At 53.5% G+C, this 25890-nt stretch overlaps 8 protein-coding genes across 8 annotated transcripts; 4 read left to right on the top strand and 4 right to left on the bottom strand.

Annotated features, from left to right (window-relative positions):
- Nucleotides 1-923: 923 nt before the first annotated feature.
- Nucleotides 924-5747, bottom strand: A1O5_04691 (uncharacterized protein; the record flags this gene model as incomplete). The annotated part of the gene is made up of 2 exons (XM_007745295.1): nucleotides 924-1120; nucleotides 1187-5747. The coding sequence occupies 2 exons, from the start codon at nucleotides 5745-5747 to the stop codon at nucleotides 924-926; spliced, it is 4758 nt and encodes a 1585-aa protein (XP_007743485.1).
- A 1052-nt stretch (nucleotides 5748-6799) lies between these two features.
- A1O5_04690 (uncharacterized protein) lies at nucleotides 6800-7357 on the bottom strand (the record flags this gene model as incomplete). Its single annotated transcript, XM_007745294.1, has 1 exon — nucleotides 6800-7357. One exon carries the CDS (start codon nucleotides 7355-7357, stop codon nucleotides 6800-6802), a length of 558 nt encoding a protein of 185 aa, XP_007743484.1.
- Nucleotides 7358-11173: 3816 nt separating this feature from the next.
- Nucleotides 11174-13599, top strand: A1O5_04689 (uncharacterized protein; the record flags this gene model as incomplete). Its single annotated transcript, XM_007745293.1, has 2 exons — nucleotides 11174-13292; nucleotides 13349-13599. 2 exons carry the CDS (start codon nucleotides 11174-11176, stop codon nucleotides 13597-13599), a joined length of 2370 nt encoding a protein of 789 aa, XP_007743483.1.
- Nucleotides 13600-14773: 1174 nt separating this feature from the next.
- Nucleotides 14774-15219, bottom strand: A1O5_04688 (uncharacterized protein; the record flags this gene model as incomplete). The annotated part of the gene is made up of 2 exons (XM_007745292.1): nucleotides 14774-15086; nucleotides 15110-15219. 2 exons carry the CDS (start codon nucleotides 15217-15219, stop codon nucleotides 14774-14776), a joined length of 423 nt encoding a protein of 140 aa, XP_007743482.1.
- An 830-nt stretch (nucleotides 15220-16049) lies between these two features.
- Nucleotides 16050-17720, bottom strand: A1O5_04687 (uncharacterized protein; the record flags this gene model as incomplete). The annotated part of the gene is made up of 1 exon (XM_007745291.1): nucleotides 16050-17720. One exon carries the CDS (start codon nucleotides 17718-17720, stop codon nucleotides 16050-16052), a length of 1671 nt encoding a protein of 556 aa, XP_007743481.1.
- A 2139-nt stretch (nucleotides 17721-19859) lies between these two features.
- On the top strand, nucleotides 19860-21632 carry A1O5_04686 (uncharacterized protein; the record flags this gene model as incomplete). Its single annotated transcript, XM_007745290.1, has 2 exons — nucleotides 19860-21270; nucleotides 21331-21632. The coding sequence occupies 2 exons, from the start codon at nucleotides 19860-19862 to the stop codon at nucleotides 21630-21632; spliced, it is 1713 nt and encodes a 570-aa protein (XP_007743480.1).
- An 860-nt stretch (nucleotides 21633-22492) lies between these two features.
- A1O5_04685 (uncharacterized protein) lies at nucleotides 22493-23539 on the top strand (the record flags this gene model as incomplete). The annotated part of the gene is made up of 1 exon (XM_007745289.1): nucleotides 22493-23539. One exon carries the CDS (start codon nucleotides 22493-22495, stop codon nucleotides 23537-23539), a length of 1047 nt encoding a protein of 348 aa, XP_007743479.1.
- Nucleotides 23540-24275: 736 nt separating this feature from the next.
- On the top strand, nucleotides 24276-24703 carry A1O5_04684 (uncharacterized protein; the record flags this gene model as incomplete). Its single annotated transcript, XM_007745288.1, has 2 exons — nucleotides 24276-24532; nucleotides 24613-24703. The coding sequence occupies 2 exons, from the start codon at nucleotides 24276-24278 to the stop codon at nucleotides 24701-24703; spliced, it is 348 nt and encodes a 115-aa protein (XP_007743478.1).
- Between the last annotated feature and the right edge of the window lie 1187 nt (nucleotides 24704-25890).

Here is a 25890-nt window from a genome sequence, read left to right as displayed (position 1 = left end):
GAGAACCAAAAACGATGCTGCGGGGAATTATCAACGCAACACAATTCACTACCATCTCTTCTAACCTCTAGCTATCCCTTTGTTTTTGACTTGTGGCTAGTGAACAATGTACCTGGTTCATAGGTATATGTAGGACACGATACCATGAAGACAAACACCGAATGAAAAACGACAATGACAATGACAATGACAATGATGATGATCCAGGGCGAACTCAAGCCAATGAATACCCAAGTCATATAGATTGATGATACTTGTAGACTGGTCGGAGTCGACTTGGCTTCTTCCCATCCATGGCCCTTGACCGGCGGAGGGAAGAAACGAAAAGGGGACGGGGAAAAAAGCGTCATATAAAAAGCGCCACCCACCCTCGCTCGCAGCTCAAAATGCAAGCAAAGGAGCAGGTGACGTGTAGCCGTGGACTCATCTCATATCATTCTCAAAACACCATGCCCGTGTCAGTAACCGTGACCGTGATGTGGAACCGACTACCTATTTACTACCTAGCTACTTACCAGTAAAAAGGGAAGGGAGGGAGAGAAAGGAAACAAAAGCAATTAGAACATATTGCGTGTGCCCTTTTTTGCCCTGCTTGCTGGCTGGCCTCAAGCCAGGAAAGAATCCCAACTCACACTCACACTCAAACTCAGTAACTCAGTACTTGCTTCCTCTCCACCACATCAAGTCGTCACCGTGCATTGCTATGCTATCGCAAAAGAAAAAGATTGCAGACATAAGAAAAGTGGCTAGACAGGCGCCTTGACACATCAGATAACGAAGAGGACCCTTGAACTTTTTTTTTTGTCGGTTGTTGGAGGAAAAGGTTCAAGCAAGAAGGAAAAATGTAGAGAGTGATGCCCCAGAGCCGTCACTTGTACGCTGTCAACTCATCCACCATCGCTCACACACAGCCTAAGCGCCCTCTATGACGCCGTGGCCGCGGCCGCTTGTCGCGTGGGAGTCGTTGTAGGTGCAGCAGTAGCGGGACCTGGAGTGTTGGATTGCTCTCGTCTTCTCATAGAGCCTCGAAGACTCATACTCAAGCCAAGATTTCTGTGTCCGTGGCTGACCGATGAGGCATGGCGGTGGCTGTGACTTAGAGTTGAGACGTCGTGTTTGCCTGCAATAACAAAATCAGCAACTGATACCTAAAGAGAGCGCATCTAGGGAGAAGTAAAGCCCTCACCGTCACAACAGGCCCTCACATTCTCAAGGCCACCATTCCACGCAGCCTCCTCCTGCCTCAGCATCTCCCTTCTCAACTCCTCTGCGGAATCCTTCCGCCCGTCGCTAACAACACTGGCATCGTAGATACTGCCCCCTTCACTCCTTGTACCGCCAGGGCGCGTAGGAGTGTTGATTATCGCCTCACTCACTCTGGGCGTCCGTCCAGTCACCGATCCCAGCATTCGCGAAAATCGATTCACGCTGCTAGCGCGAACTGTGCGGTCTTTGTCGGGTTCTTGAGACTGGTCGGCCCGACTTCGTCGCACTGTGGAATTCGGAGCTGTGCGGCTCACGGTGGAGTCTTGGGGGACACGTGTGGCGCTGCTGGTTGCAGCCGCACCGGACGGGAGCTGTTGGCGTTGGATGGCTGAATTGCGATGAGAGCCGCGAGTTGTACGGGAGTTGTAGCTCGAGAGGCTCATCCGGCTGTTGCTTGGGATCAAGGTAGCTCCATAACCTGCCCCGTTCACGTTGAACTCGTCCAAGTCATCTCGGGTTATTTCATTTCCACCGGCCGCATCCTGACCGCTCTCCTCACCACGGAGCAGTAAATAGTTGAGCGCGTTGAACCAGGTCTCGTGCCTCTGGCCGGTGCTCGCGGTAAATCTTACGCGTCTTCCCGGCGTAACCACCTCGAGACTTCTCCGATGAAGTCCCGGTGGCATGGGATTGTCGTCAGGGACGACTTGAACACTTTCTATCTGCACGCTCTTTGCCTTTAACTCACTCCTACCAGCTGTCTGCGGGTCCTGATCCGACCAATACAGAGTTTTGGTGTACGGATGCACCCAGAAATACCGACGATGACGTGTCTCGGACATTTCAGACCGCCCGGCTTTTCGTGTGTATTTCCACAAGAATTCACCGATCATGGTCTGCGTAATGGCTTGAATGATTCTTGGGTCGGTACTAAAATGATGAGCAGAGACTTGTCCAGTCTGATGCATATTGAAGCGTTCATCTATTTCGGAGGCGAAAGAGGAAACTGAGGAACGGCGTGATATTTGGGAATTGACTGTTCCACGCTGGTTACGGCTAACATTGGACGTCCGTAGTTGATTGCTGTCGCGAGTGGGAGACCGCATAGACTCTCCTGGTGTTCGTGGTCGACGCATTGCTGAGGCAGGAAAAGCTGGTGGGCCCATAACCGTTGATGTCTGGCTGGAAGCGCCGAGTTCTTTGGTGGGCGATGTTACCCGGCTGCTAGCCTTAGCGATAGCTTCCTTGTGATCAGCTGGGAGAGGCGGGTGTGATGCCGCGCTGGATGGCCGCTGACTTGACACACTAGATGGTCGCTTGATGGGAGACGGTACTGAAACTGGCGCGATGGCAGCGAGTTCCGGCGCTGGTTTGATGGTGACTACTGTGTCTGGATCACCTATAAGAGCTCCTTCCGCTGGCATCGACGGGCTGAGAGGGCTGGTGACGTTCCGTGCTGCCTCGCCGTTTGGTGGAAGCGTAATAGGGACTGCAGTCCTAGGTCGAAGAGCCTCGTCAATCTCTTCGGCAGTAAGCAGCGTCTGAGAGCCACGGTCATGGTTGGAGATCATGGGCGGTCGTTCTATCTCACCCGACCTTTTCACTTCAGCTACCAATGTCGCCTTAGTCTGACCTCTGTTGCCGGACACATCTTTCAAAGGAACATCTTCCTCAGCAAGAGACTCTTCGATCATCCCCCCCGGCTCACTCGTCTCGTCTTCTGCAATTACGGGGATCTGGCTTTCCTTGGATTTAGCAAAGCCCAAAGCAGCGGCAGCAGATGCGAGGAGCCCCGTTCCGGCGACTTTTTCTGCCGTTCGTGGACGATTTGGAAGATCATCAGCCTGTGTTGAAGCCGTGACGCCCTGGAAGCCTGGTTTAGTGGGGGTTTGGACCGGTTCAGTCGTTTGAGACTGAATGGCGGAGAACGTTAACGGCTCGGGTGGTGGCGGTGCATGCTGGAGTTGGGTTTCTGGAGACACTGGAACTGTGTCATGCATTACTACAGCTGAAAATTCAAACCGCGTGGGTGCCTGTGGTTGAGGCGTAGCAGGGTCTTCTGTCTGAATCAGTTCCGGGTTCTGAACTTCATCCCAAATGGTTTTCGGGGGTGTGATGAATGCGGTATTCCTGATTGGGCTCTCTTGCAATCCCCTCTGCGGTGTGTACTGCGTGCTGCTGTCGATTTGTTTCACTGGTGATGTCGGCACTGTTGGAGGCAGTGGAAAGTCTGAGGGTAATGGCGACTGCGCTCTCTCGCCAAACGCAGCAGGGGGTTCCCCGAGAGGCTCTACGGCATGGCTTTCCTGAGCGGCTAGATCTCGTTCTGGCTCCCATGAATCAGTCATTGTTGCAGCGTCAACCATAGGACTCTTGACAGCGGTTTTTGGTATCTCTTGCTGTGTTAGCTGTCTGTTTGGTGTATAAACAGCAACGCCCGGCGTAGAGGCGACAGAGGCTAAGCTGGCTCTACCCGGGGTGCCGAAACTTGCTGTCTCGTCGAGACCGCCTAACTCTGCAAAAAGGCTCTGCTCAGCGGCTGGGGGGCTACGGTCACTGGTGACCGTTGCCGGAGAATCTTGGGACAGAGGTTCCGAGTACAGATTGGTGGGTGTGCTATCTGTTGGCACTCGAGATTGGCGAGCGAATGATTGACGTCCATTTCTGAGTCGGAATTTGTGAGTTTGAGTCACCACTGGCGTTTTGAGGGCTTCCTCTTCCTCCTCTCCGGCAGAGGTCGAAGCAGTGCTAATGAATGACTGCCGATCTCCAGCAGGCTTAAAGGTCAGGGGTCGTGGACGGCGAGAGGAACCTGCCCCTCGACTATGCGAGGCTGTATCTTCCGTCTCGGTAAGGTCGTCCGTACTATCGCCTGCCAGACTCTCTGCACCAGTTTGGAAGTCTTCGCTCTCCGTCGCATGTCTCTCATCTGCTGTTTCGAAATTGCCTTCTGTCTCATTTGCGGTATGATATGCATCGCTTGTGTCGGTAATTCCTTCACCTGCAGACGGCACAGCCAGGTGTTTCCCACTAGGTCCGCGACTCGGCGTCTCGACAGCATGATCTTCCCAATCATCATCTTCAAGTTCAATGTCGGTCCGCGCCCTTCGACTGCCTCCCAGCATATCAGGTCGTGCCGGTTTCTTGAAAGGGTCAGGCTTTGTCTTCTGGCGCTTGCTTGCGCTCCCCAAGGAACCCTCTCCCCGTCGTTGCTCAAGCTCATCCCGCGCATCCTGAAGCATGCGCCTCAGTTCGATTTTTTCCGTCTTTTCACGGTGAATGTTGTTCTTGAGGTTCTGAATCATCCGATGGGCATGATGCAGAGAGCTACGTAATGTTTCCGATTCCAAGGCTCCAGGCCTTGGGGTAGCTTTAGTAGGGGAGGGAGGCGGTGAATGCTCTAGGGATTCAAGGTCTCTCAAGTCCTCTTCTTGCTCTTGATTCACGGGAACCGTATCGGGTTGAGCGCCACGCAGGCGAGCAGCAACAGCTCTGGCGAGTTCCTGGTTCTGTGCCGTCAATTCCTCAATCTTGTGCTGCAACGATGATCTCTCGCTATCGCCCAAATCTATTGTGCGCTTGAGAGTGTGCAATTCGGAATCATGAGCCTTTTTTGCGGTGGCATGGTCAGTCGTCAATTTCTCATGGGCGGCTCTCACTTCGTCCATTTCACTTTGCATTTGGCTTTTCTCGGCGGTCGCAGCGGCCAGGCTGGCATTGAGCCGTTTTTCTCGGTCGGCAGCTTCACGGGCAGCGGCAAGTAGTTCATGGGTTTGGGTTTCGAGATTCCAGTTTTCGTCCTTGTACTTTTGTTCGCTTTCGTCCAAGGCTCGCAGACGCTGAGCGAAAAGAGCAGCATCTTTCTCCAAACGGTCACGTTCGGATTTGACCTCCTTTAAGAGTTCATCTCGTTCCACCACGGCGCTTTGTAATTGTCGAACTTGGGCGAGGAGAGAGGTACTAATATCAGCGGCAAACTGCAAATCATCGCCCCGATTGCTCGGCTGATTGCGCTGACGTCGGCTAGGAGCCATTACTTTCGACGGAGACGCTGTCGCCTGGCTTGAATAGATGGCCTGCTCCATACCGGGCTTTTCTTCTCCGCTGACAGCTCGCGATTTGGGGCCCAGCAGTGCTCGCGCAATCTCTTTTCCCACGTCATTATGTTCCTTTTCTAGATCAGCCAGTCTTTGTCGCAACTCTGGCGTAATCTCTGCCTCGCCTTGCTGTTCTTCCACTTCGCGCAGCTTATCATTGAGTTCGGACTGCTGCATCAACAGAGACTCTCCCAGCTTTTGTGTGTCTTGTAAGCGTCGCTCGGTTTCAGCAAGATGCGCCATGAGGCTCCGTTTGACTTGAGAAGGGGACATGCTTGCGCCCATAGCTATGGATTCGGGGTCGACCAAGCTGGAGTAGCGGTGGGCGTGGGAGGACTGTCGAGACTGGCCGTCGTCCACGAAAGGATCTGTCGAGTCATCCATTGACGTGCGCAGACGATAGCTGAGCGAGTCCTCGCCAGCCACGACGTCGGCAGCAGCCATGGGGGGCAAAATTGAAACAGGTGAGACAGTGACAGCGCGGGCGTCGGCTATTGGGATTGCATCTGTGCAGCGGCCGCGGTCACATCGAGGCACTGGGGGGGACAAGAGTTGAGCGATCTGACACTGAGAACGCGGGGACAATGCAATCAAGGGCTGGCTTGATTTCGAATTAGAGATAGAGGGAGAGAGGACTTGAGGGGTCCTCGCGGTGACGAGGGCGAGCCACGGTCAGCCCAGTGTTTGTCGGCTTGTCAACACAGAAAATGCGGACTCGGTCAAGGCGAATTGTTCTCCGTAGTGATTGGCCAGATGCTCTGGACGCGTTTTCTGTCTGGAAGAGCAGAAAGTGGAGCTTCACAAAAACCGGTTCTCGGCCGGGCAGTGACACGTGGAAGCCATCAGGCCAAACAATGAATACGCAGCGAAATGAGAGTAAGGATATGTAGCAAGCTGGTGATGATGGTGATGATGGTGATGGCGACGATGGCAATAAGTGAGGAGCTCGAATTTCCATCAAGTGGGAGCTGTTTCTCAATGTGCCGTGCCGAGTTTACCTTGTCGACTCGCTGGTGGAGCTCGGCTGCTGCAGGCGGTGCATTCGAGCTTCTACGGAATACAAAATGGCACGCATCACACCCGGCTCGCCAGGCTACTTTTTAGCTGCATGAGCACAACCTGTGTCTGAGCTTTTCAATGCATTTGAACCGAGCCATGCTTCAGTTGCTACATTCCAGCATCTCTCATTTCAGGCCCAGAGGCCCGTCACTCCGCAGAGATGCGTGTGGACTATACAATATGTACAAAATTCCCACAAAAGGGCCTCTATGAACAAAGTCCGCCCCCAATATTAGCTTTCTGTACAATCATCGTGACGGTGTGATAACCATGGAAGTGATGTCCCCCGCTTGATTATCGTGGTGGTATCGGATATTATGGACTGTGCTGCTGGCTGCAACAGTGTGCCAGGAGCAACGACAGCTGCTCTGCTGGATTGAGGTGTTTCGTCCACCACGAGGACATGGTGAAGTAAAGGTAGGTGGTGGTGAGTGGGCTCATGAGAATCTCCGGCTCGAAGGTTCCTTTTCCTTGAGCCCGCCTATCCGCTCGAGGTCGAGTGACTGAAACCGTTCGCCATCTTCTTTCTGATATGGTGGCAGAGTTTCTTGGTTGAGTGGCTCCATGCCGACGCTTCCCGAATCCGTAATATGGACCACGACGACGCGCCCTTTTTGCAAGCCAGTCTTGCCCTCTTCATCGGGGAAGGTGATGTGGATTTCCGGAACTGCTGCCGACGGAGGGCTCGAGGAGTTGTGGATCAGGTTCATCTTTTCATCGTAAACGAAGATGGATTCGTTCTTGTCCTGGTGACCAAAGTGGCTGATCGACGGCGAGCGATGGTGTAATGACTGCTGGTGAATGGGTAATAGTGCGGCTCGCTCTCTCGCCAGCCGTCGCCGGCGCAGGAAGTACAGAGCCAGGGAGCACAGAGATGCCATGAGCAGGAGGGTGAAGAAGACAAACAGTAGATGGCCCATCGAGTATGTCGGTCCACCGTCCGTGAAGTCGGATTCACCACGACGCTGGAGATAAGCGTATTTTAATGAGCCCATGACTACAGCTCGGCAGTCGTCGTAGGCTCTGAGGCGTCCTTCGAGGACGCAGACGAATATAGATCTGGCGATGAGGCTGATGTGCGGGCCAGTCGGAGATCGGAGTCTGCCACTGCGATGGGAATACGAGTTGGATTGGGGGCCACAGGCTGGGCTTGAGCTCCCAAGAAAGGTCGAGGTCGAGGTATCAGATCGATCGTGCTCTCTTATTTTTGTTATGTTTTTTCCTCCAGGCTGTAGGGCGTCGAAGACGCTGATAAGAGTCCGAAAGCCAATGCAGAGTCTGCAGGAAGTCCGAGCAGCACGTCAACGCGGGCACGGTCTTTTGGCACCAGGCGGGTTAACCTTATCTCTCCAGAATCAAGATTGTGAGCTAGCGGGTAGATGGGAAAGAACGGACGGCGAGGATCCAGCAAAAGAGTGAAGCTGGATACTGCCAACAAGAAAAGAAGCAGAGGTGCGAGAAGAAGGGAGAGAGAGGTTGTTGTGAAGGAAGCAAAATTCGAGAAAAGTTAACGATGATACAGAGCACGACTAGCCGGTGGTAATATGAGGGAGCTGGCTTGCTGGGTGCTGTCGATGGAGCAGCGCGTCCACTACGAAGATCACGCCTTGGAGACTCAATTTGCCGGGTTCGGGCCTGTGACAACGAGTCTCAGCGAGTGTCAGCGACCCGCCCATGCCATTTTGGAGAGCGTTTGCCGGGCACGTCCAAGTCCCAAGAAGCGGTTGGCCAGCCACAGTGTTGCCCAAACGATCGCTAGCATCCACAGGCTAACAGCCTGGCCGGGTCTCGGAGCACCGATGGCACCCGCCGCTTACACGGTGTGGATCTCCAATGCCAATCAACAGTCCCAATCTTGCTGGGCGCCCTGTCTGGGCCAATAGGGCCAAGCACAAGGGCCTAGGGAACCACGTAAGAGTCCCTATTTAAGAGTGCCAGAGTCCCCCCGACAAGTCGGTGCACGGAGGTCGGAGCTTGGAGCCACGCTGCTACGCCCTCTGAGTGGCTCGGTGAGTGGCTCGGCTTGGCTAGGCTTGGAAATGGCAATCCATCAACAAACAAATCGAACTCGTAGCCGCTTCCTTTTCATTTCCAACCGTGAAATTGTCCTGCTTCTGTCTCTCTTTCGCTTTCTGGACATGCTCGACCCTAGACAGTGACGAATATTAATATAAAAGCCCTCCTCCCTTGCTGTTCTCCAAGGGGATTGATGGCTCTAACAAGCGAGAGTTTGACGGCCGGCTGTTCTCCCAGCGGCGCCTTCAAGTACCAACCCTCCTTACTTGGTCCACGGGCCTGGGTCTCGAGGAAGCTGACTTGGGATGCACCAGTAGATTGGTGAGATGTACCGATTTGTAGAGCTCGCTGTTGAATGCGAGAAAATGTAGGCACAGATTCCACATTTCTCCTCGGTACAGTTAAGTATACTGGGTATCCCTGGGCGGCTCATTCTGCTCATACTTTGCATGAAACGACCGCCCTAGTGAAGTTGACCTGGTGCACGCGTGACGACCTGCAAGTGTGCCATGCGACTCTTCAAGAAAAGACTTTCAGTGCTCGATGTTTTGCCACGTCACCAACTTTCCGTTCCAGAGCAAGGGAAAAATGCCCGCACACGACCAGTCAGCGCAATTTGCATCTCTCATCAGCCTGAAAAAGGAGCCAACGAGAAGGAACCGAACAGCAGAGGGAGAAATATGGATACCTGGTGCTTCTCCCCGCGTCATCTCTGAGTCAGCTCATCAGGCTGCTACGCGGTGACTGGTGCTACTCGATACGGTATACGGCCTCAGTGCATAGTATCTCCCAGTATTTCGCATAGTAAGTATAGAGTGAAACGGCCAAAAGGCAGTGGGATGCACGCACAAGGTTGTGTTGTGCAGTGAAACCACCAGAAAATCCAGAAAGGGCGCAAGACAATTGACAGCAAAGTCCGTTCCTGTTGGACGGTTGGCTGACCTCCCCTTGTTTGACCTCCTCGCTCCCCTTGCAAATCTGGACTTGGCCTCGCCTGGTTGCCCATCTCACCGTGTTGGCCGTCAGCCTAAACTCTTTGGGTCCTTTCCGACGCCCACGAGGAGCCCTACTGGTTGGAGGGTGTTCTGGGTTTCTGGGTGGTGGTCCCCGATCTGTTGGCATTGGCTCACCCAGAGGCCCAGACAAAGACGCCCATCAGGAAGGCAAGCCACCCGAAGACGCCAAACGAAGCGCCCAACTCCACTGGGAACTTGGGGGAAGCCGTGTCAAGCTTAGGCATGCCCCGGTAGGTTCTCCCTCTAGCCTAGCCCTTCTGTCGATCTGGGGTGGTGCCGCCTATCTTCCCTGCTGCCCTGCTGCCCTGCTGCCCTGCTGCCCTGCGCATCATGCCTCGGGCTAGCAGGGCTAGGCCCAACTAACCCAGAGCCACCCGCTGGAAAACGTCTTTGTTCCATCATCTGCTCAACTTTTCTGATACATCATCTTTTCCTCGTCCACCACCATCACCATCCGTCACCGGTACATGTACCTGTTTGCCAGTCCTTTTCGTGTAACCCGTTTTCCTGCGCCTTGATCGCTTTCTCCCCTTCGTTTCTTCCAGCCCTTCTTATCCCTTCCTTGTTACATAGCAGGCCCTCCTTTTCCTGCGCATTCTGTTTGCTCTTGCTCCACCACCCCATCCCGCATCCGAACATATCTCAGCCCATTCCTTCTCCCTCCTCACCTGCGCCCGCCACCCCACCCCGAATTTCGCGACGCACCTTGCACACAACCGGCGACGCAGCATTCCACAACTTCAACCCCTCGTCCTGCGTCCCGTCGTATTTTCCCATCCCTTGCTCCATGCGCGCAAGCCGTGGTCGAGGCGCATGTCTGCTGGCAGATATTCCCTCGCCTGCCTCCTGCGGCCACCCGTCCACGGCGCCATCAGGCTGCTTAGGCCGTGATTTCTCATTTGCCCTGCGGCTGCCTGCTGGGAGAATTGTACCATTGCTTTGCTGGCCAACGAAGGGGTACATGACTCTGCCAAACCTTGCTTCCTACCGATCACATCTCCTCCGTCTTTAATTTCTCGACCTCCTTCCCTTCTCCTCCTTGTATCTGCAACGGGGTATATTATAATTTCCGGGTGGGTGTGCATCCTCGCCCTACATATTCACAGATATTGGTACACATCCCACCCCTCTTGTCCCGCGAAGTCATATTTACACGCACACACTCCCCACTGACTCTGCTGTTGTCCATAGTCGAAAAACTACTTTTACCCTTTTCCTTGCCGGCCCAGGACTTCCAGTTCATATCCTTCAAACCCCCTTCCCTGGGACCGACGAGCCTTCTGCAAATTTCACCCCCGCTACGCATACTTTTGCCGAGCGGCTAGTTGTGTGTCTGTTCACGCTTTGGACCTTCCAAAAAATGACCATGATGGAGGCCGGGGCCACGTTAGACACGGTGAGTGTCCCCAGAGATCCAAGGGAGGTGGAGGCTGATGAGTGCGCATCAGGCGAGAAACGGCCGAATCCCAGCATTTGAACGGATGCCGTCCTCCAAACAACATCTGGGGCAGACCACCGATTATGAGTTGGGAAAGAGTGCCTGGAATGCTTCAAGTCGGATATGGGGCACCAACAAATCATTCCTGGAGGCCCGCGTGGACAATGACCCGATAAAACGTATGTTGGAGCCAGACGACGCTGACATGCCCACCCACTGACTCTTCGCTAGCATCCCCCATCCGCCAAGGCTCTGTTTCGAGTTATGGTCAATCTAAGACCGCCTCATCCTCGTTACTGACGTCCATCGACCTCAACGATGAAAATGGCCCCCAATCAAAGATGCCCTGGACCTCGGCGTCCTCCACCGTCGGCTTTCCATCAAGACAAAGAGGTCAGCCTCTATCGCCAACCAAGCAGAGACAAAATCAAATCGTGGATTTCGCGGTCAACCGCGTCAACGGTGGTTCGCAGGAATCGAGCCTGTTTGCCGGCAGTGCTCCCGATGTGGAAGAATCTCCATTTGATGGACAACACCTCCGACGTGCCATTACAGCCGGCCCTCGCGTCCTCCCTTCTCCAAACCGATCCTCCACTTTCGGTCGCAGCCAGGCCGATCCTCAACTCCAGGCATTCAACTCGAGCGGATTCGGCACAAATGGCATCTTCGCTTCGCTCCATGAGTTCGAGAATGGACAGGATCAGTCCGTGCATAGCCTTCCACCTGTGAATGGCACCACAGACCTCCTGCCACCGCGGGACGGTTATGGGACCTCCAGGCAAATGAAGGGAATGTCAGCTGGAAATCTGTCACGCTACGACGCTGTCTCACCAACTTACGGAAAGGTAAACGGTCGACCGTTGAATACGGAGCATGTCGAACAATTTCACTCTTCTCCAAAACAGAAGTACGACGACACTCTGAGGGCGCTAGAATCGCTGAATTTTGATCACAGTACTGCGGAGGTTGCCCCTGCACGGAGGATCCCATCACAGTATCAACGCGACATCCACCCTGTCCCGACACAAACCTCTCCACAGTCAAGCGCCCATTTCAACGCGTTGGATAGCAACTTTCAACCGCCAATCGCCCATGTACCAGGTGTAGCTTCACGCTTGGATCCTCAAGCGGCTCCACACTATGGCGGCTTTCAGTATGGTGGCCGTGGCAACCTCCCCTCACTTTCAAATGACTATCGGAGCAATCTGAACAGTCCGTACTACTCGACCACTGGCACACCTCCAACAGGACCTCAATCCATCCGGAGCACTCCGGGAAGTGGCGTTTCTAGCCGTACCTCGCACCATGATCCATTCCTATTCGACCGCAAGTTCACAAACGTTGACTTTTATGGCTTTGATCAGGCTATGTATACTCCCGCATCTCTTCAGCCAGCGGTGAACAATTTCCAGTATGATGTCCAAATACCGGTGCAACCCATGCGAATGAATCCACTGGCGCACCCCTATGTCGGACATGGACATTCCGGGATCACAAATTTTCCTTCGGGCCCTCGAATGCCTGTTCGTGAGCCGGAACAAAGTCATATTGTCAGGAGTCCTTTGCTGGAGGAGTTTCGCATGAACAGCAAGACCAATCGACGATTTGAGCTCAAAGATATCTACAACTACGTGGTCGAATTCAGTGGTGACCAACATGGCTCGCGCTTCATTCAGCAGAAACTGGAGACGGCTAACAGTGATGAGAAGGAGCAAATCTTCAAGGAGATTCAGCCCAACTTGCTGCAACTCATGACGGACGTATTCGGAAATTATGTCATTCAAAAAATGTTCGAACATGGCAATCAGACACAGAAAAAAATCCTGGCCCATCAAATGAAGGGCCATGTCTTGCACTTGTCGATGCAAATGTATGGTTGCCGTGTGGTTCAGAAGGCATTTGAACACGTCTTGACCGACCAGCAAGCCAGCTTGGTGAAAGAATTGGATGGTCCTAATTTGCAAATACTGAAGGTTGTCAAAGATCAGAATGGCAATCATGTTGTGCAGAAGGCCATCGAGCGTATACCTGGTGAACATATTCAATTTATTGTCGACGCCCACAGGGGCCAAATGGCAAAGATGTCAACACATCAATATGGATGTCGCGTGGTTCAACGAATGCTGGAACATTGTCAACCACAGGCGAAACGGGTGATCCTAGACGAGCTTCTCGAACACATTCTACCCCTGATCAGCGACTCTTACGGGAACTACGTCGTGCAGCATATCATTCAGAATGGTGAGCCTCAGGATCGGCGTCAAGTTGTCAATATTGTCCTTCAACAACTACTCGCATTTTCCAAGCACAAATTTGCCAGCAATATTGTCGAAAAGAGCATAGACTGTGCAGATGAGGATCAGCGCGCACAAATTCTTCGTGGCTTGACAGCACCTAATGAGCAGGGCGTCACTCCAGTCCTTGGACTGATGAGGGACCAATATGGCAATTACGTCTTGCGTAAGTCAAGAGGAGCCCCGGTACACGTGGTCGATCCGTATTAACTTTGTCTATAGAAAAGGTATTTGGCCAGGTGCAAGGGCCTGATCTTCTGGCGTTGAGGGCGGATATGGAGCAGAACTATCCTGTACTTCGACGCACCAGTTATGGCAAGCAGGTCACTGCAATTGAGAAGCTTCTATTCGGAGGCAATGGGCCGTCCACGACTTCGACCACAAGTAGCCGCAGCTCGACACTACCCAGCACGAATGCAAGCAGCACTGTCGACGGCGAGACGCCTTCTTCGCATCATTCGGACTTCAAGTAGCGGCGACTGTTCATCTCGGACCCCGCTGCGGCCTTCAGGGCTTTTAACAAGTGACTTGCTACTAAAGAGGTAGCATGCCGCGTACGGGTCCTTTGAAATTCTACTTTTCATCTTTTGCCTTCATGTTCCTCGCGCCCACATGAGGAGTTTTGGATGGTGTCACGCGTATGCATGAGACATCCGAGTGTGGCGCGTTCGATATAGAGTTGTCACGATACCCAGACACGTTTGCTATGATTCGGTATGGGATTATTCAAGTAGGGAGTTTGGGGAAAGGATCACCATGGTGGAGAACATACTGTACGTCGGGGTCTGAATATGCCAGGCAACAATTGGGACAGCTTTTATGAAATGACACATTTGACGACAATCATTGTTGGATACCCCTCGGACTTTATGGATAAGCAAAGGCAGAGAGGGGTACGGCGGCATGGGTACATACTTTGGTTTTGGTCTCACACAAGAAAGAAGATTGGGGGAGTCTGTATTTGTTCTGGCATGAAGCATTATGAAAGGAATACTAGGACGGACGGAACAAAGGATGATTGATTCGAACTCGCCGGTCCGGAATCTAGATCCACGATCAGAGCCCCCATCAGGGTCTTGCTGATATGTTGTTATGTAGCAAAGGGAACTGAACTTGGAATATCGATATCAATCAGAAAGAATCACTCGTTGATCGGAATGGCGAAAATCTAGTACTACCCGGTCGAATGCTGTCGTTGTTGTTGTTGTTGTTGTTGTCGTCGTCGCCTTTAGAACGGGGGATTTTGTCCTCTATCCTTGGGCCACTGTATTGTGTCCTATGCCCCGTGTATAACGATTCGTTGAGTAGTGAACGTTAGGAGCGAAGATGTTTATATATGGACGCAAATAGCAACTCAGAATACATACACACCCACTTATTAAACTCGATTTTTTCACTTGATGCCTTCCCTCTCACCACGCGAACTTCTCTCCAACTCATCCTTCAGAGATGCTCCACAATCTCGCGGCGTTGGCGGCGTCTAGCCCATATGCCGGGTCATGGCCGACTTGACAGTCCTGCAACGACAAGGTCGTCGTTGGAGCGGCGACGGCGGCATCGCTCACCTTCAGATCCAACGCGGCCACCAGATTGGCTGCGGCGCCTTGCTCGTGCGTCTTCAACTTGTAGCGCTTCCGCGCGTTCGAATCACGCCTGGTCGGAGAAGTTGCGGCCAAACTCCGTGGTCACCTCGCCTAGGCGCACAGCTAGACTCAAGGACTCGAGTTGGTCGTAGAGGCGCTGGTTCAGGTCGACCGAGTACAGCAAGTTGGCCGTCTTGCCGTGCACGTAGGCGGCCGTGGGCACGTACGACATGGACTCGTTGACCAGTTCGCCGTGGAGCTCGATGCCCGCGGCCTTCATCATAGCGAAGCTTGGGCATTCGTTCTCGAGGATGGCCGAGGCTGGCTTGGTCCAGGCCAGGTCGCTGAAGGGAGGAGGCGAGACCTGCGTGTCGGTCCTGCTTATGTTAATTAGGTGCACCGTGCCCCGTGGTGGGGAGCTAGGGTTAACTCGACTCCATCCGGAGTCAGTGTGTGCTCGGGAAACCACATCGTGCCGGCGTTGTTGATGACCAGGTCAATGGTCGACATGTCGTCGTCGTGCCAACCGAGGACCTGAGAGGCCGCCGTACGGACTGGCTCTTGAGAGCCAAGATCAACTTGCAGGAGCCGATAGTCGACAGCCGGGTACTTTCTAGCTCAGGGTGGCAATACACTTTTGGGCCTTCGCCGGGGTGCAAGGGCACCGTGAGGCCAACGCTTCGGTGGTCGCGTACCCTATACCTTTCCTGTTGAAGTCCGTGATGAGGAGGGTACGGCCTGTGATTGAATCTGGAAAGGCAACGGCAACGGTCACGGCGTTCAGTTGTGGCACCGAAAGTTGCGTACGATGTGGATGCCATATTGTAAGGTGAATTAGGAATAGCGGATTGCTTGTTGTCCCTGGGCTTCCAGCAACTCTTTTCTTGTAGAAGTCAAGCTCTGCGACATAAATACCTCGACGTCTTTGGCTGTTGTCCTCCGAAGGTCCCGTGGAAAACAAGTCCCTTAGATCAGCATTTATATACCATTGGGTTCGGAGGGCTTCGTCGTTTGGGGTGCGGGAGTGCCGAATACAAGGCTGAATCCGCAGTGGCAAGCGACATCAAGACGCCGTAATCATAACCTTCCTTCTGCTATTGGTCTGCTCGGAATCCTCACTTCACGATTGGCCCTGCTTCGTGACAGGGCAAGGATAGACAGGACGAGAGGATGGTGCTAAAGAAGCCAGGCATCGGGCATAAACCTTCCCTCCTTGTCCGACTCCGGCCAAAGCTTGTGGAGTCATCGTCGATGATGGTTACCTACCACACCGTTCCTCGAGGATCGTCCATCCACGCTCTTTGTTTCCTTCTCGCTCTGCTCAGAACTTGGCAGCAATCTCATGCCCGCTCAATCTGGTAAGTGTTCCATTTGGTGTTGTCTTGATAAGTGCATTTCAGTGTGACAGGATCCCAAGGGCTATCGGGCAGCAAGACTTCAACTGCTTCTACTAGGTCTGAGGCTGCCGGGACAGGAGACGACTGGAGCTGTTCACGGGGCACATCCGTGAAGAGCAAGTCATCGACGAACACGTCTGAGGTGCAGATGCTTGCTTCTTCAACCGCCATTACCTTCCTTGCAATCTGCGCAGCAAGAGTAGCATCCCAGATACCCTCCTTGCGGGGAGTTTCGTCGATCAATTTGATGGCCTGGAGTCTAAGGCAATGCACCCGACATTTCACGGCAAGGTAAAACAGTGGCGCGATTAATCCCATGTCAGCGATCGAATGCGACAGCCCTTGTTCTGATCCAAAATACCTCTGGCGGATCTTGCTCGTCAACGCCATATGGCGCAAGTGCACTGCTTGCTCGATCATCGACACAAAGCGTGGTGTATGACGGTCAAACCTCGATTCCTTTGTCTGGCACACGGTGTCAACCATGATTTCGGCCATGGTGTAGTAGACGCAAAGCAGCCGGTACGCAAATACCTCGAGACCATTCATTGTGGACTTGAACATGGCTAAGGTCCTGTCATGAACCAATTTCCATGATTGGAGATCGCGCTCTATCTCTTTTGACGGCTGTTGCGTTGGACGTGCTTCATCAGACCAATCTGAAGACTGCTTCGAATGAGTCTCTGCCCCTTGACAGGTCCTGAGCAGCAGATTTTCCAGATATCCCCTCGCCTGATGCGCAGAAGAGAACGTGGCAATCTCGGAGATGTGCTTCAAGCCGTCGACGACAACCCAGGGGCGGCGCGGTTGTTGACCAAATAATGTAGATTGCAGGTACAATCCTCTGAAGTTGCGCACAATCCAGTCATCGACGAAGGAGCTGCTTTGCTTGCCGCCAATGCCCTCGCTTCTAGTTGTACTTGAGAGAGCTTGCAGGTGGTCCAACATTCTGAGTCCGTGCTCAAGATGGCTTCTGGCGGTTTGGTAATGGCTGCGAAAGAACTCCAAGAAGACGAATGCGATGCACGACAGGAGAGACAGGCGGAGTGACATCCGGTCGTTGGCCATCAGCCTAGGCTGTAGGTATCTGATCGCCTTGTTGTATTGGACCAAGGCGAAGCTTTCTTCATGCTGGAGAAGGATAGACATATCGGCACCCTTGTGGATGGAACACAGGGCCAACACTGCATGGGTCACAGCCAATTCGGTGGCACTGGCCTGGAATAACACAGTATTCCCAACATCCGAAAAGAAAGCCCCCTGGATCTTCCTGGCAGTCCGACACCAGAACCACTCCAAGTGGTACTTTTCGCGTGCATCTAGGGCGCTAGCTGGATAGACGCAGAAGGTGCTGAGACAGGTAAGCGGGGAGCGAGCACGGTGTTCTGCGAGAGCATTCCTCGCGTGCTGAGGACGATGGCGCTGTTGGGATGGGTTTGTATTTCCACCACCAGCACCGCCGCCTCCCCATATCCCATAGCCGTCACATTTCCGTCCAGTGGAAGTACACCGTCGGCACTCTGGCATCAGCTCGTCGCATTTGATTTTGCGGATTTTACATGTTCTGCAGCCATTCTTTGACTTGGTTCGGCAAGACGGGGACGTGACAGACATGGTTGGTTGTGGCGTACGATCCATGTCCTGCCACAATGTTCATCCCGCCTGCATCTTTTGCAAACTGTTTCAATAGTATGAGTGACAGGCAACAACCACAAATCTCGTTTGAATCTTTTCTTCCTGGCCATGGCCCAGCTGAGTCGGATGCGGGAGAGAGGGAGCTTTAGGCGAGCCACGGCCGAAACTCAGTGCACCCACTCACTGCCCATCTCGCCTGTGTTCCGATTAGTTGGCTCGGTTTCTTAGCGAATTCATTGGCAGCTGTGGTAGCTGCAGGGGCAAGCAAATGCACCCTTGCGGTGGCGAGTTCGGACGAGAAGGGGCCGAAGGGAACAGGTGGCTGTAGGGCAAACTGTAGGGGTAGGGAGTAACAAGTAGGAAGAACCTGTTGGCGACCGTCTCATATCAGCAGCTTGCCTTTCTCAAGCTCTTGGTTTGTTTTACAGAGGGTGAGAAGAAGCGAGTCGTGTCCCATATGCTGTAATGGGTAGTGTTGGTGGTGTGTACCCAGTAGGGCGCACTGGGCAGTCATGAATGAAGCAAGGGCTGCAGACTTGGCAGGTGACTCGGTCCCCAGCGAGGCCAGTACCCAGTAGGGAGTACCCAGTACGAGGTGCTCAGGACCTACGAGGTACCTCGGACGGAGGACCGAGTACAATCACACAAATTGCTCAACATCCACATTCGTCCTCGTCGACATCATCCTTAGACTCTGGCGAGCGAATCCTTCTGGACAAGACCGAAGATTGCACCTCGCCTAGCCATGAACACCTGTTTTTTTTATCACTATTATTACCATCATTCTCGACGCTCGTGCTGCCGTGTTTCCCCTTGACTACCTCCCGGTAGGTCCTCACTAGTGAGGCCACCAGGCTGATCTTCACAGCTCGCCCTAGCCCCCAACGCCGTTTGTCATAAGCGGGACCAGGGTAATTGGAAGGAGACACGCCAATATTCAAGGCAGAAGCTGCTCGGGTGTTTATCACCGTGTTTTTGCTGCTTCTTGGGGTCCAGTTTTGCAACAGTCCATGGCCTCGGTGGTGCCAAATGCTTCAGTCATACTCCATATACATATATACCTGGACTGGCGAGGTTTCACAACAACCAAGCATTCAAGGCTGACCTGCGTCGTAAGTCCCTTGCGTTTGTCTGGTGGTGCACTGATACGAGCAGCACGGGGCAATTCGTCCCGTTCATGGATGAATAGGTACCGGGTCATCATGACTACAACCTACAATACCGAGTACAAGCACAACAAAACCCCTCGAGAGCAAATTTCTTTGCCAGACCCTTCGAGCCTCGTCAGCAGAATGATAATATCGCTTGTTCCCTTGTCTGGGATTTGCAGCATGGATTCTAGGGCAATCCCTCAACTTTTGTCAGGCCTCGCCATGCCGCATGGGCTGAATTAGGTCTAGTATCAGCACGGCACCAAACGGCTTTCCGGCAAGGAGGATTCAGCGAGAGGCAGTTGGATGATTGGGATGGAGTTCAGCCTGGTGGAGCCGGCAGGGGGAAGCATTTCGTCGTCCTTCCTCCCTCCCTCTTTCCGGATTTATTGTCTCGTCTATTTCATTTTAATCTTCTCGTGCTAACGGCCACCAAGCAGCCACCCGGTGCTTCACCAAGCTGCATGAGGCTACATCATCCCTTTTTAGCAATTCACCCTCCTCGAGCTGGCTTTCCATCTGATCGCCCGTTGTTAGCCTTGGGTTCGCCCCCTTGTGGCTTCAGCCCGGCGTAATGGGTGCGTCGTACGGTGGGCACTCCTGGATGCTAGCCTCGAAGCCAATGTGGCATGGGCCTTCCTGCGACTACGGTAAGTATTGCGACGAGGATGTGCCCAACGGTGTTCACGTTCAAGCCATCTTGTCTCCATACCCCGTTGTTGGAACAAACCTTCCGAGAGACATTCTACCCCCTCGCTCGCTAACTGCTCAACTGCAACCTACCTGTACTCGTACAACGTGCAGCTGACTTGTTTTTTTCTCGCGTCAATTGTCAGAAGTGCCAGATGCGTAGCGCACGCGATTCTCTGTCACAGAATTTTCGGAGTTCTATGCTTCAGCGTCTGTTCAACTGTCGATTCTAGCTAGCATAATACAGAAGGGAACCGAAACAGGAATCTTTGGCATCATGGCTGCTGTGGTAGCACCGGTAGAGCTACCCGCTGGAAGGCGGTCCTACTACAATCCTTCGACGCCGGTCGACATTCACGATCCCAATTGGATTCCTGTACTGGACAGCGCTGCCTACAGACCGCCCTTGTCCCCGACAGAGAAAGAAGTATCAACCCTTCCTCAGCCACCCGCCTCATTCTCCCTCTTTCCGTCGTCACAAGCCAATTCTCCGAAGCCTCGCCCGGGCTTCTCTCATACCTATTCAAAGAGCTCTCTGGCGCCTGAGAGTGTGGCGTCAGGTTCGGATTCGAGGTCCCAAAGCCCACAAGACAGCATCGAACCGTTGCCCAGTATTGGAGGTCCTGTCCAAGCTTCTCAAGATGGGGATAAAGGACATAATCGTCAAACCATGTCCACCACAGCAGAATCAAGTGAAGAGAAGATATCAGTTAGCACCGAGGGTCCTGGAGACATGGTTAGCGCACTCAACAGCGAGGAGAACGAGACTGCAAGTGTCGTGGAGGAACGAGACTTGAGTCTCCCAGCGCCGCCCCCGGAACCGGTCAGAGACTCAGTTCTGAACCCATCTACTCGGTCGTCTATGATTTCAACCGCAACTAAGAAGAGTACAGTGCTTCCGCCGACCTCCAAGTATAACCGGAAACATGTGGCATCCGTCGCCACTACAGTTGGGCGGCCGCTGGTCCCCAGCCTGCCTCAGACACCCCAGGAATCACCCCGGCTAGGCCCAACGGTATCGACAACAACCCCTTTGGTCCAATCTTTGCCATCTCCAAAGCTGCCACCCGCTGAACCGCCTCGGCAGCCAGATCCCCCTCAAAAGCTTCAACCTGCAAAGTCGACGGCGTCCGAACGGCGACAACGAGCGCTGCATTCACACCCATCAAACGTCTCGCTGCGGTCACAGCGTAACTCAAGCTCGGATGATGCCGAGATCATCCCAAGGCCTCCATCTATTCGAAATAAATCCAGGAAATCGACCGATTCGCGCGCAACGACCCCGAGGTCCACCATATACGATTCACAGGTCCCGACGCCGGCCCCGACCACACCACTTCCTCAATTACCTCCTGGGGCGCAAATTCGAAGACCGTCCACGCGGGAAGGTAATTCGCAGAGGGTGTTACAGGCTCCCATTGACGAACCAGTACCTTCAGCAGTATCTGCTTTTCGACCGTTTGAACATGCTGAAATGGCGTCGTTCATGACGGAGAAGAACACGATTATATGCCGGCGGTTTGATGCCGTGCACGTGAGACTACTCCTATGTCTGCAAGACGAAATATCGCAGTTGGAAAAAGAGCTTCTCAAGCTAGAAAGCCCGAATTCACCGGGAAGTGCTTCTGAGAAGATGTTGCAGAAGACTCGGATACTGCGGGAGCTGCGCAAAGGGGTGGCGGAATATGGTACGATGACCAGATTTTGTCACTGGTTTCGTTAGGATCACCATGGCTAACTACCAGCAGATCACCTGTTCACCACGTGGAGCACGATGCAAGCGAACAAAGTCAGCGAGTCGACGACCAAGGAATTGAAAGGTTGGCTCTCGAAGCCTGGAACCAGCATCGAGGCCGGTCTCGGTGTCAACACGCAACAGGATCTACAGTGGCTCGAGAACGCCAAGGACCTCAGTAGTATCGAACTCGGCGACAAGGCACAAGACCCTACAGTAGATAAAGAAAAGGCCAGCGAAGAGGCCGGCGGTGGCGGCGGCGGCGGAGGAGGCGGATTCATGGCATTATTTGGATGCGGTGGCAAACGGAAGTAATGACATAGCTATGTTATGACTATTCTGGACGGGAAGGATGGACTGTTTCACGGCGAATACTCTATGCATTGGGGAGAGGTCCTCAGGGTCACGTTTTTGATTCACCTATGGCCGGAAAAGCATGTCGGAGTGATGATTGAATTCTATTTTATGTCCACGGTCCCCTCAGGGAGTAGATTGACGGCACCAGGGAGAGGAGGAATGTTGATGGAGGGGCTTGTTTAATCGCTCTCGCTCGTACTTGGAGTGGATAGTATGTATGCTGCTTGACGAGACACTGGAAACACCGGAAACAGGGCGATGCGATGGAATGGACGGGCGGCGTCGATGGGGGGTGGGCTTCCTTTCTGGACACGCTTAGATAGTGTATACCTAGATATGTACTCCGTTACATACTGTGCATGTACCTAGCTACATAGGTACAAGGAAATGTACCTGCATAAGGGCACGCGAATTGTTACCCAGAGCAGTATAGAGCGGATCTGGGACGGGAGCTGCCCAGAGCTGCCCCAGAGCTGGCCTTTTGGAGCCTAGCATCGGTGGCAATCTGTTTCTATTACATGATATACCCCAGATTTTTGGCGTTCCGACTTTCTAGCTTTTCGGCGCAGAGATTTCCTCCGCTTTGGTCGTCCTCATCCTTGATTCTCGGCTTCCGTCCTTTTCTTCCTCCGCAAAATCCCCCCATCGTCGTAATCATACTCCGTACTTTGCTCACTCTCTCTCCTCTGCTTCTTCCGTCTCTGCCTGCTGCCCTTTTCATCTCAAGCTTCCCTCGGAGCATATTGAGAGAGACCCATCACGCCGGGGTTTGGTCGGTGGCGGCCCTGGGCATCCGCAGCACCTTGTTACATTCCATCATGTTCCCGCCTCAACAAGGAACCTCGCTCGACATCGACGCTCTGTCCGGCATCTGTGGCTCCATCTCCATCGCCTGCTGGGTGGTCGTCTTTTCGCCTCAGATCATCGAGAACTTCCGGAGAGGGTCAGCCGAAGGGTTATCGATTGTCTTCATCGTCGTGTGGCTGGCGGGCGATGTCTTCAACATCCTGGGCGCCGTCCTGCAGGGCGTGCTGCCAACCATGATCATCCTAGCGGTCTATTACACCCTTGCAGATATCGTCCTCCTGGGACAGTGCTTCTACTATCGTGGCTTCACCCTGACCGACTACGTGAAACCCCAGCGTTTGCAAAACGGAGATGCCGAAACGCGGCCCTTGCTGCACAGCGGTTCGGTGACGCAGCCACCCTCCCGGGACGAACAACACGAACGTTCGTCCTCGATATCACAGCTCCGGCGCCATCTGTCTCTGGAAGCCGCCCATTTGTCTCCGGTCACGCCTCTGATCGATCCTCCGAAGCCAACCGACCCGCCCGCTGTCAGGGCTATTCGGCCGACCACCGCGTGGCAGGCAGCGTTGCTCAACACCTTTGCCATTCTCCTCGTCTGCGCCGCGGGGGTCTTTGGCTGGTGGATCGGCACGCAAAAGCCACGCCGTCACCAGGAGGACGAGGCGCAGCCCTTGGAATTCGACGTGTTGGGTCAGATCTTCGGCTACCTCTGCGCCGTCCTCTATCTGGGGTCACGAGTGCCGCAATTACTGCTCAACTACAAGCGGAAAAGCACCGAAGGGGTCTCGTTGCTATTTTTCCTCTTTGCTTGTATCGGCAACTTGACCTACGACATGTCCATCTTTGCGTATTCGCCCGTCTGTCAGCATCCTGGCCAGTGTCGGCCTGGTGAAGCCAAGGCCATTTACATGAGATATATCGCTGTGAATGCGAGTTGGATTGCCGGCAGCTTGGGAACGCTGTTGTTGGATATGGCGATTTTCGTGCAGTTCTTCATGTATCAGAAAGATGAGGCTGATGAGTACGAGGATGCTATTGTGGATGAGAGCACCTGATACCCAGTTCCTAAGTCGATCTTGCTCAGCTGGTGGGGGAAGAGCATGAGACCATTGATACAGGTTGGTCAACCACGATATACCGAGCTTCTTGGAATGTGTCTTCAAAAGTCAGAGTTGGCGGGATCATCATGATTGTATCTGCGCGATGGTTGGGTTGGTGTTTGGTCTACACGGGCGTATGGGATCTGGCTGACGGCGGTGTATATGCGATTTGTGGGTCCAAAGATTCATTGTAGTCTGCAACAAGATCCTGGACGTTCTCTGACTGTCATGTTCATGCTGTAAGTATACGAGGTACTCCCATAGGTGGCTGGCGAGGAATGTCGTTGCCCCGTCAACGTTGCCCGTAATCCCAATGACGTCATTGAAAACACCTGCGTCGGCGGAGATGCAACTCCTCAAACACGCCGCCAGCAGTTTTCTGCTACGGACCATCTTGGCTGGCCAATGCTTTGACAACACCTTCTTCTAACTCGGTGACTGCTAGAAGCCCGCCCGCAAGCTGCATACACGCCGACTTTCCAGTCTCGCTGAATCAACACGAGCCACTTCTCCACGCTTCAGTCATCGACCGGTCGATTGTCGATTATCGATTATCGATTATCGATTATCGGTCAATCGTGTGGCGCCCGGGACAAGCAAGCAAGCAAGCAAGCAAACCTCAGGCTGAACTGAAATCCATCCCGACCGACGTTTTCATCCCTCTTCCTCCAAATCCTCGCAGTCCCCAGCCATGTCACCCACCAAGGCCGCTCCTCTCACCGAGAGATCTCCCAACGCCGTGTCGCCCTCGAAACCAAAGTCCCCCGAAAAGTTTGCTTTGGCGGATGCGGACAGGGTTAGGCCTCGACTCGAGCAGCCGCCGCAACATGGAGGATGCATGCAGAATCAGTATCAACACAAGGGGAACCAGACTTATATCTCGCCCTCGGATGCGATTCGGAGTCCCACGACGAAAAAGCTGAGCGAGATCAAGGGCCGGCGCTTCATGTGTGTTTATTCTTCCCTGCTCCTCTTCACACCTATGGGTAATACCGGGACACCAGCTAACAACACCACGTGAGTTACAGGAACGCAAAGCCGCAGACATTATTCGCAAAGACTCTGGCCAAGGAGAATCTGAAAGCGCAAGCACAGGGTCAAGATGAAACGCAACATTAGCTCCAAGCTGCGTCCATTTGTTTTTTTTTTTGTATTTTTTTTTTTTTTTTTTTCCTTTTGGGCGGGGGAGAAGAGGGGAACAAGGCATCGAGATGGGTTTGTTCGAGTAGGGGTTCACAAAGGGGAATGGCTCGACGTGGTTCACGATCGAGATGCATCACCAGTGGTTAAAGCACGAGTCGGGGGAGGACGCAGAGACCGTTCAGGCTGGTGCCGTACCGAGTACGTAGGATTGGTAGGATTATTTGATATTGGTTGGGGGGTATTCTCCGTGCATCTGGGCATGCCGAGAGCCAATTTGAACTTTCCACATCTGGTTCCGTCTTTTGAGACGGGCCGGTGTCCACCAATCAATGCTGGGATGCCCAGTGAGGCCAGACTCTTCAGACTCCCATGTACCTGTCAAGCTGCCCGCGAGGTGCGGGAGGTATGCTGACTCAGTGTAGGTAACAACAGGGTCACATGTGGGAGCGGACCAGGACGATAAGGGACGGATTTCTGCAGTGGCTTTGTCCCGACGACGGACGTGGATGAGTCATTTGCAGGAAGGCTAGATGGGCACCGAATCGGGCACAAGAATCGGGCACAACCGTGCCTATACGGAGTTCCTACCAAGAACCTCGTGCGTTGCTGGTGGTGCTGGAGAGAGGGACTAACAAGTAGATGGACCAGGTGGACTAGGTGGACTACCAAGTAGGTGGACTACTGGGTACTGTACCGGGTAGATGGGCAGCCATCGAGCCTTCTCGCCTTCTCCAATGATTACCAAATGACGTCTTGGCCGTGGCTGCTGACAAAGTCCGAGACTGGCCTTGGCTGTCGTCATGGCTTGCACGGCGTTGGACGGTGTGTCTGCTTCCTCGTCCGCTTGGCTTTTCTGCCTTGCTTCCTTCTTTCCTGCTTCCCCCCCTTTCGACCCTTTTTCCCTCAAATGGTAATAATAACATTTACCTCGTACATCGTCCGCCCGATCTCCGTTTCGTTGTGTGCGCAATCCCATCAGCCAGTCGCCAGCTCTCCCCACCACGGAGAACTGGGGATCCCAGTACTGGGTATTCCTTGCCCGTCCCGCCACCTTTTCGTCCCGCGTCTTCGGTCGAATCTACCGTAAGGAACCCTGGCTTTCCAATCCGTTGCGAGCAAAATAACGCGCGTATCTGCCTCGTTTTTCGCTTCTGCTTGTAGCT

Source organism: Cladophialophora psammophila, assembly GCF_000585535.1.
Source record: "Cladophialophora psammophila CBS 110553 chromosome Unknown aczJe-supercont1.6, whole genome shotgun sequence".
Taxonomy (NCBI): domain Eukaryota; kingdom Fungi; phylum Ascomycota; class Eurotiomycetes; order Chaetothyriales; family Herpotrichiellaceae; genus Cladophialophora; species Cladophialophora psammophila.
This window is presented reverse-complemented; position numbering and strand designations above follow the sequence as displayed.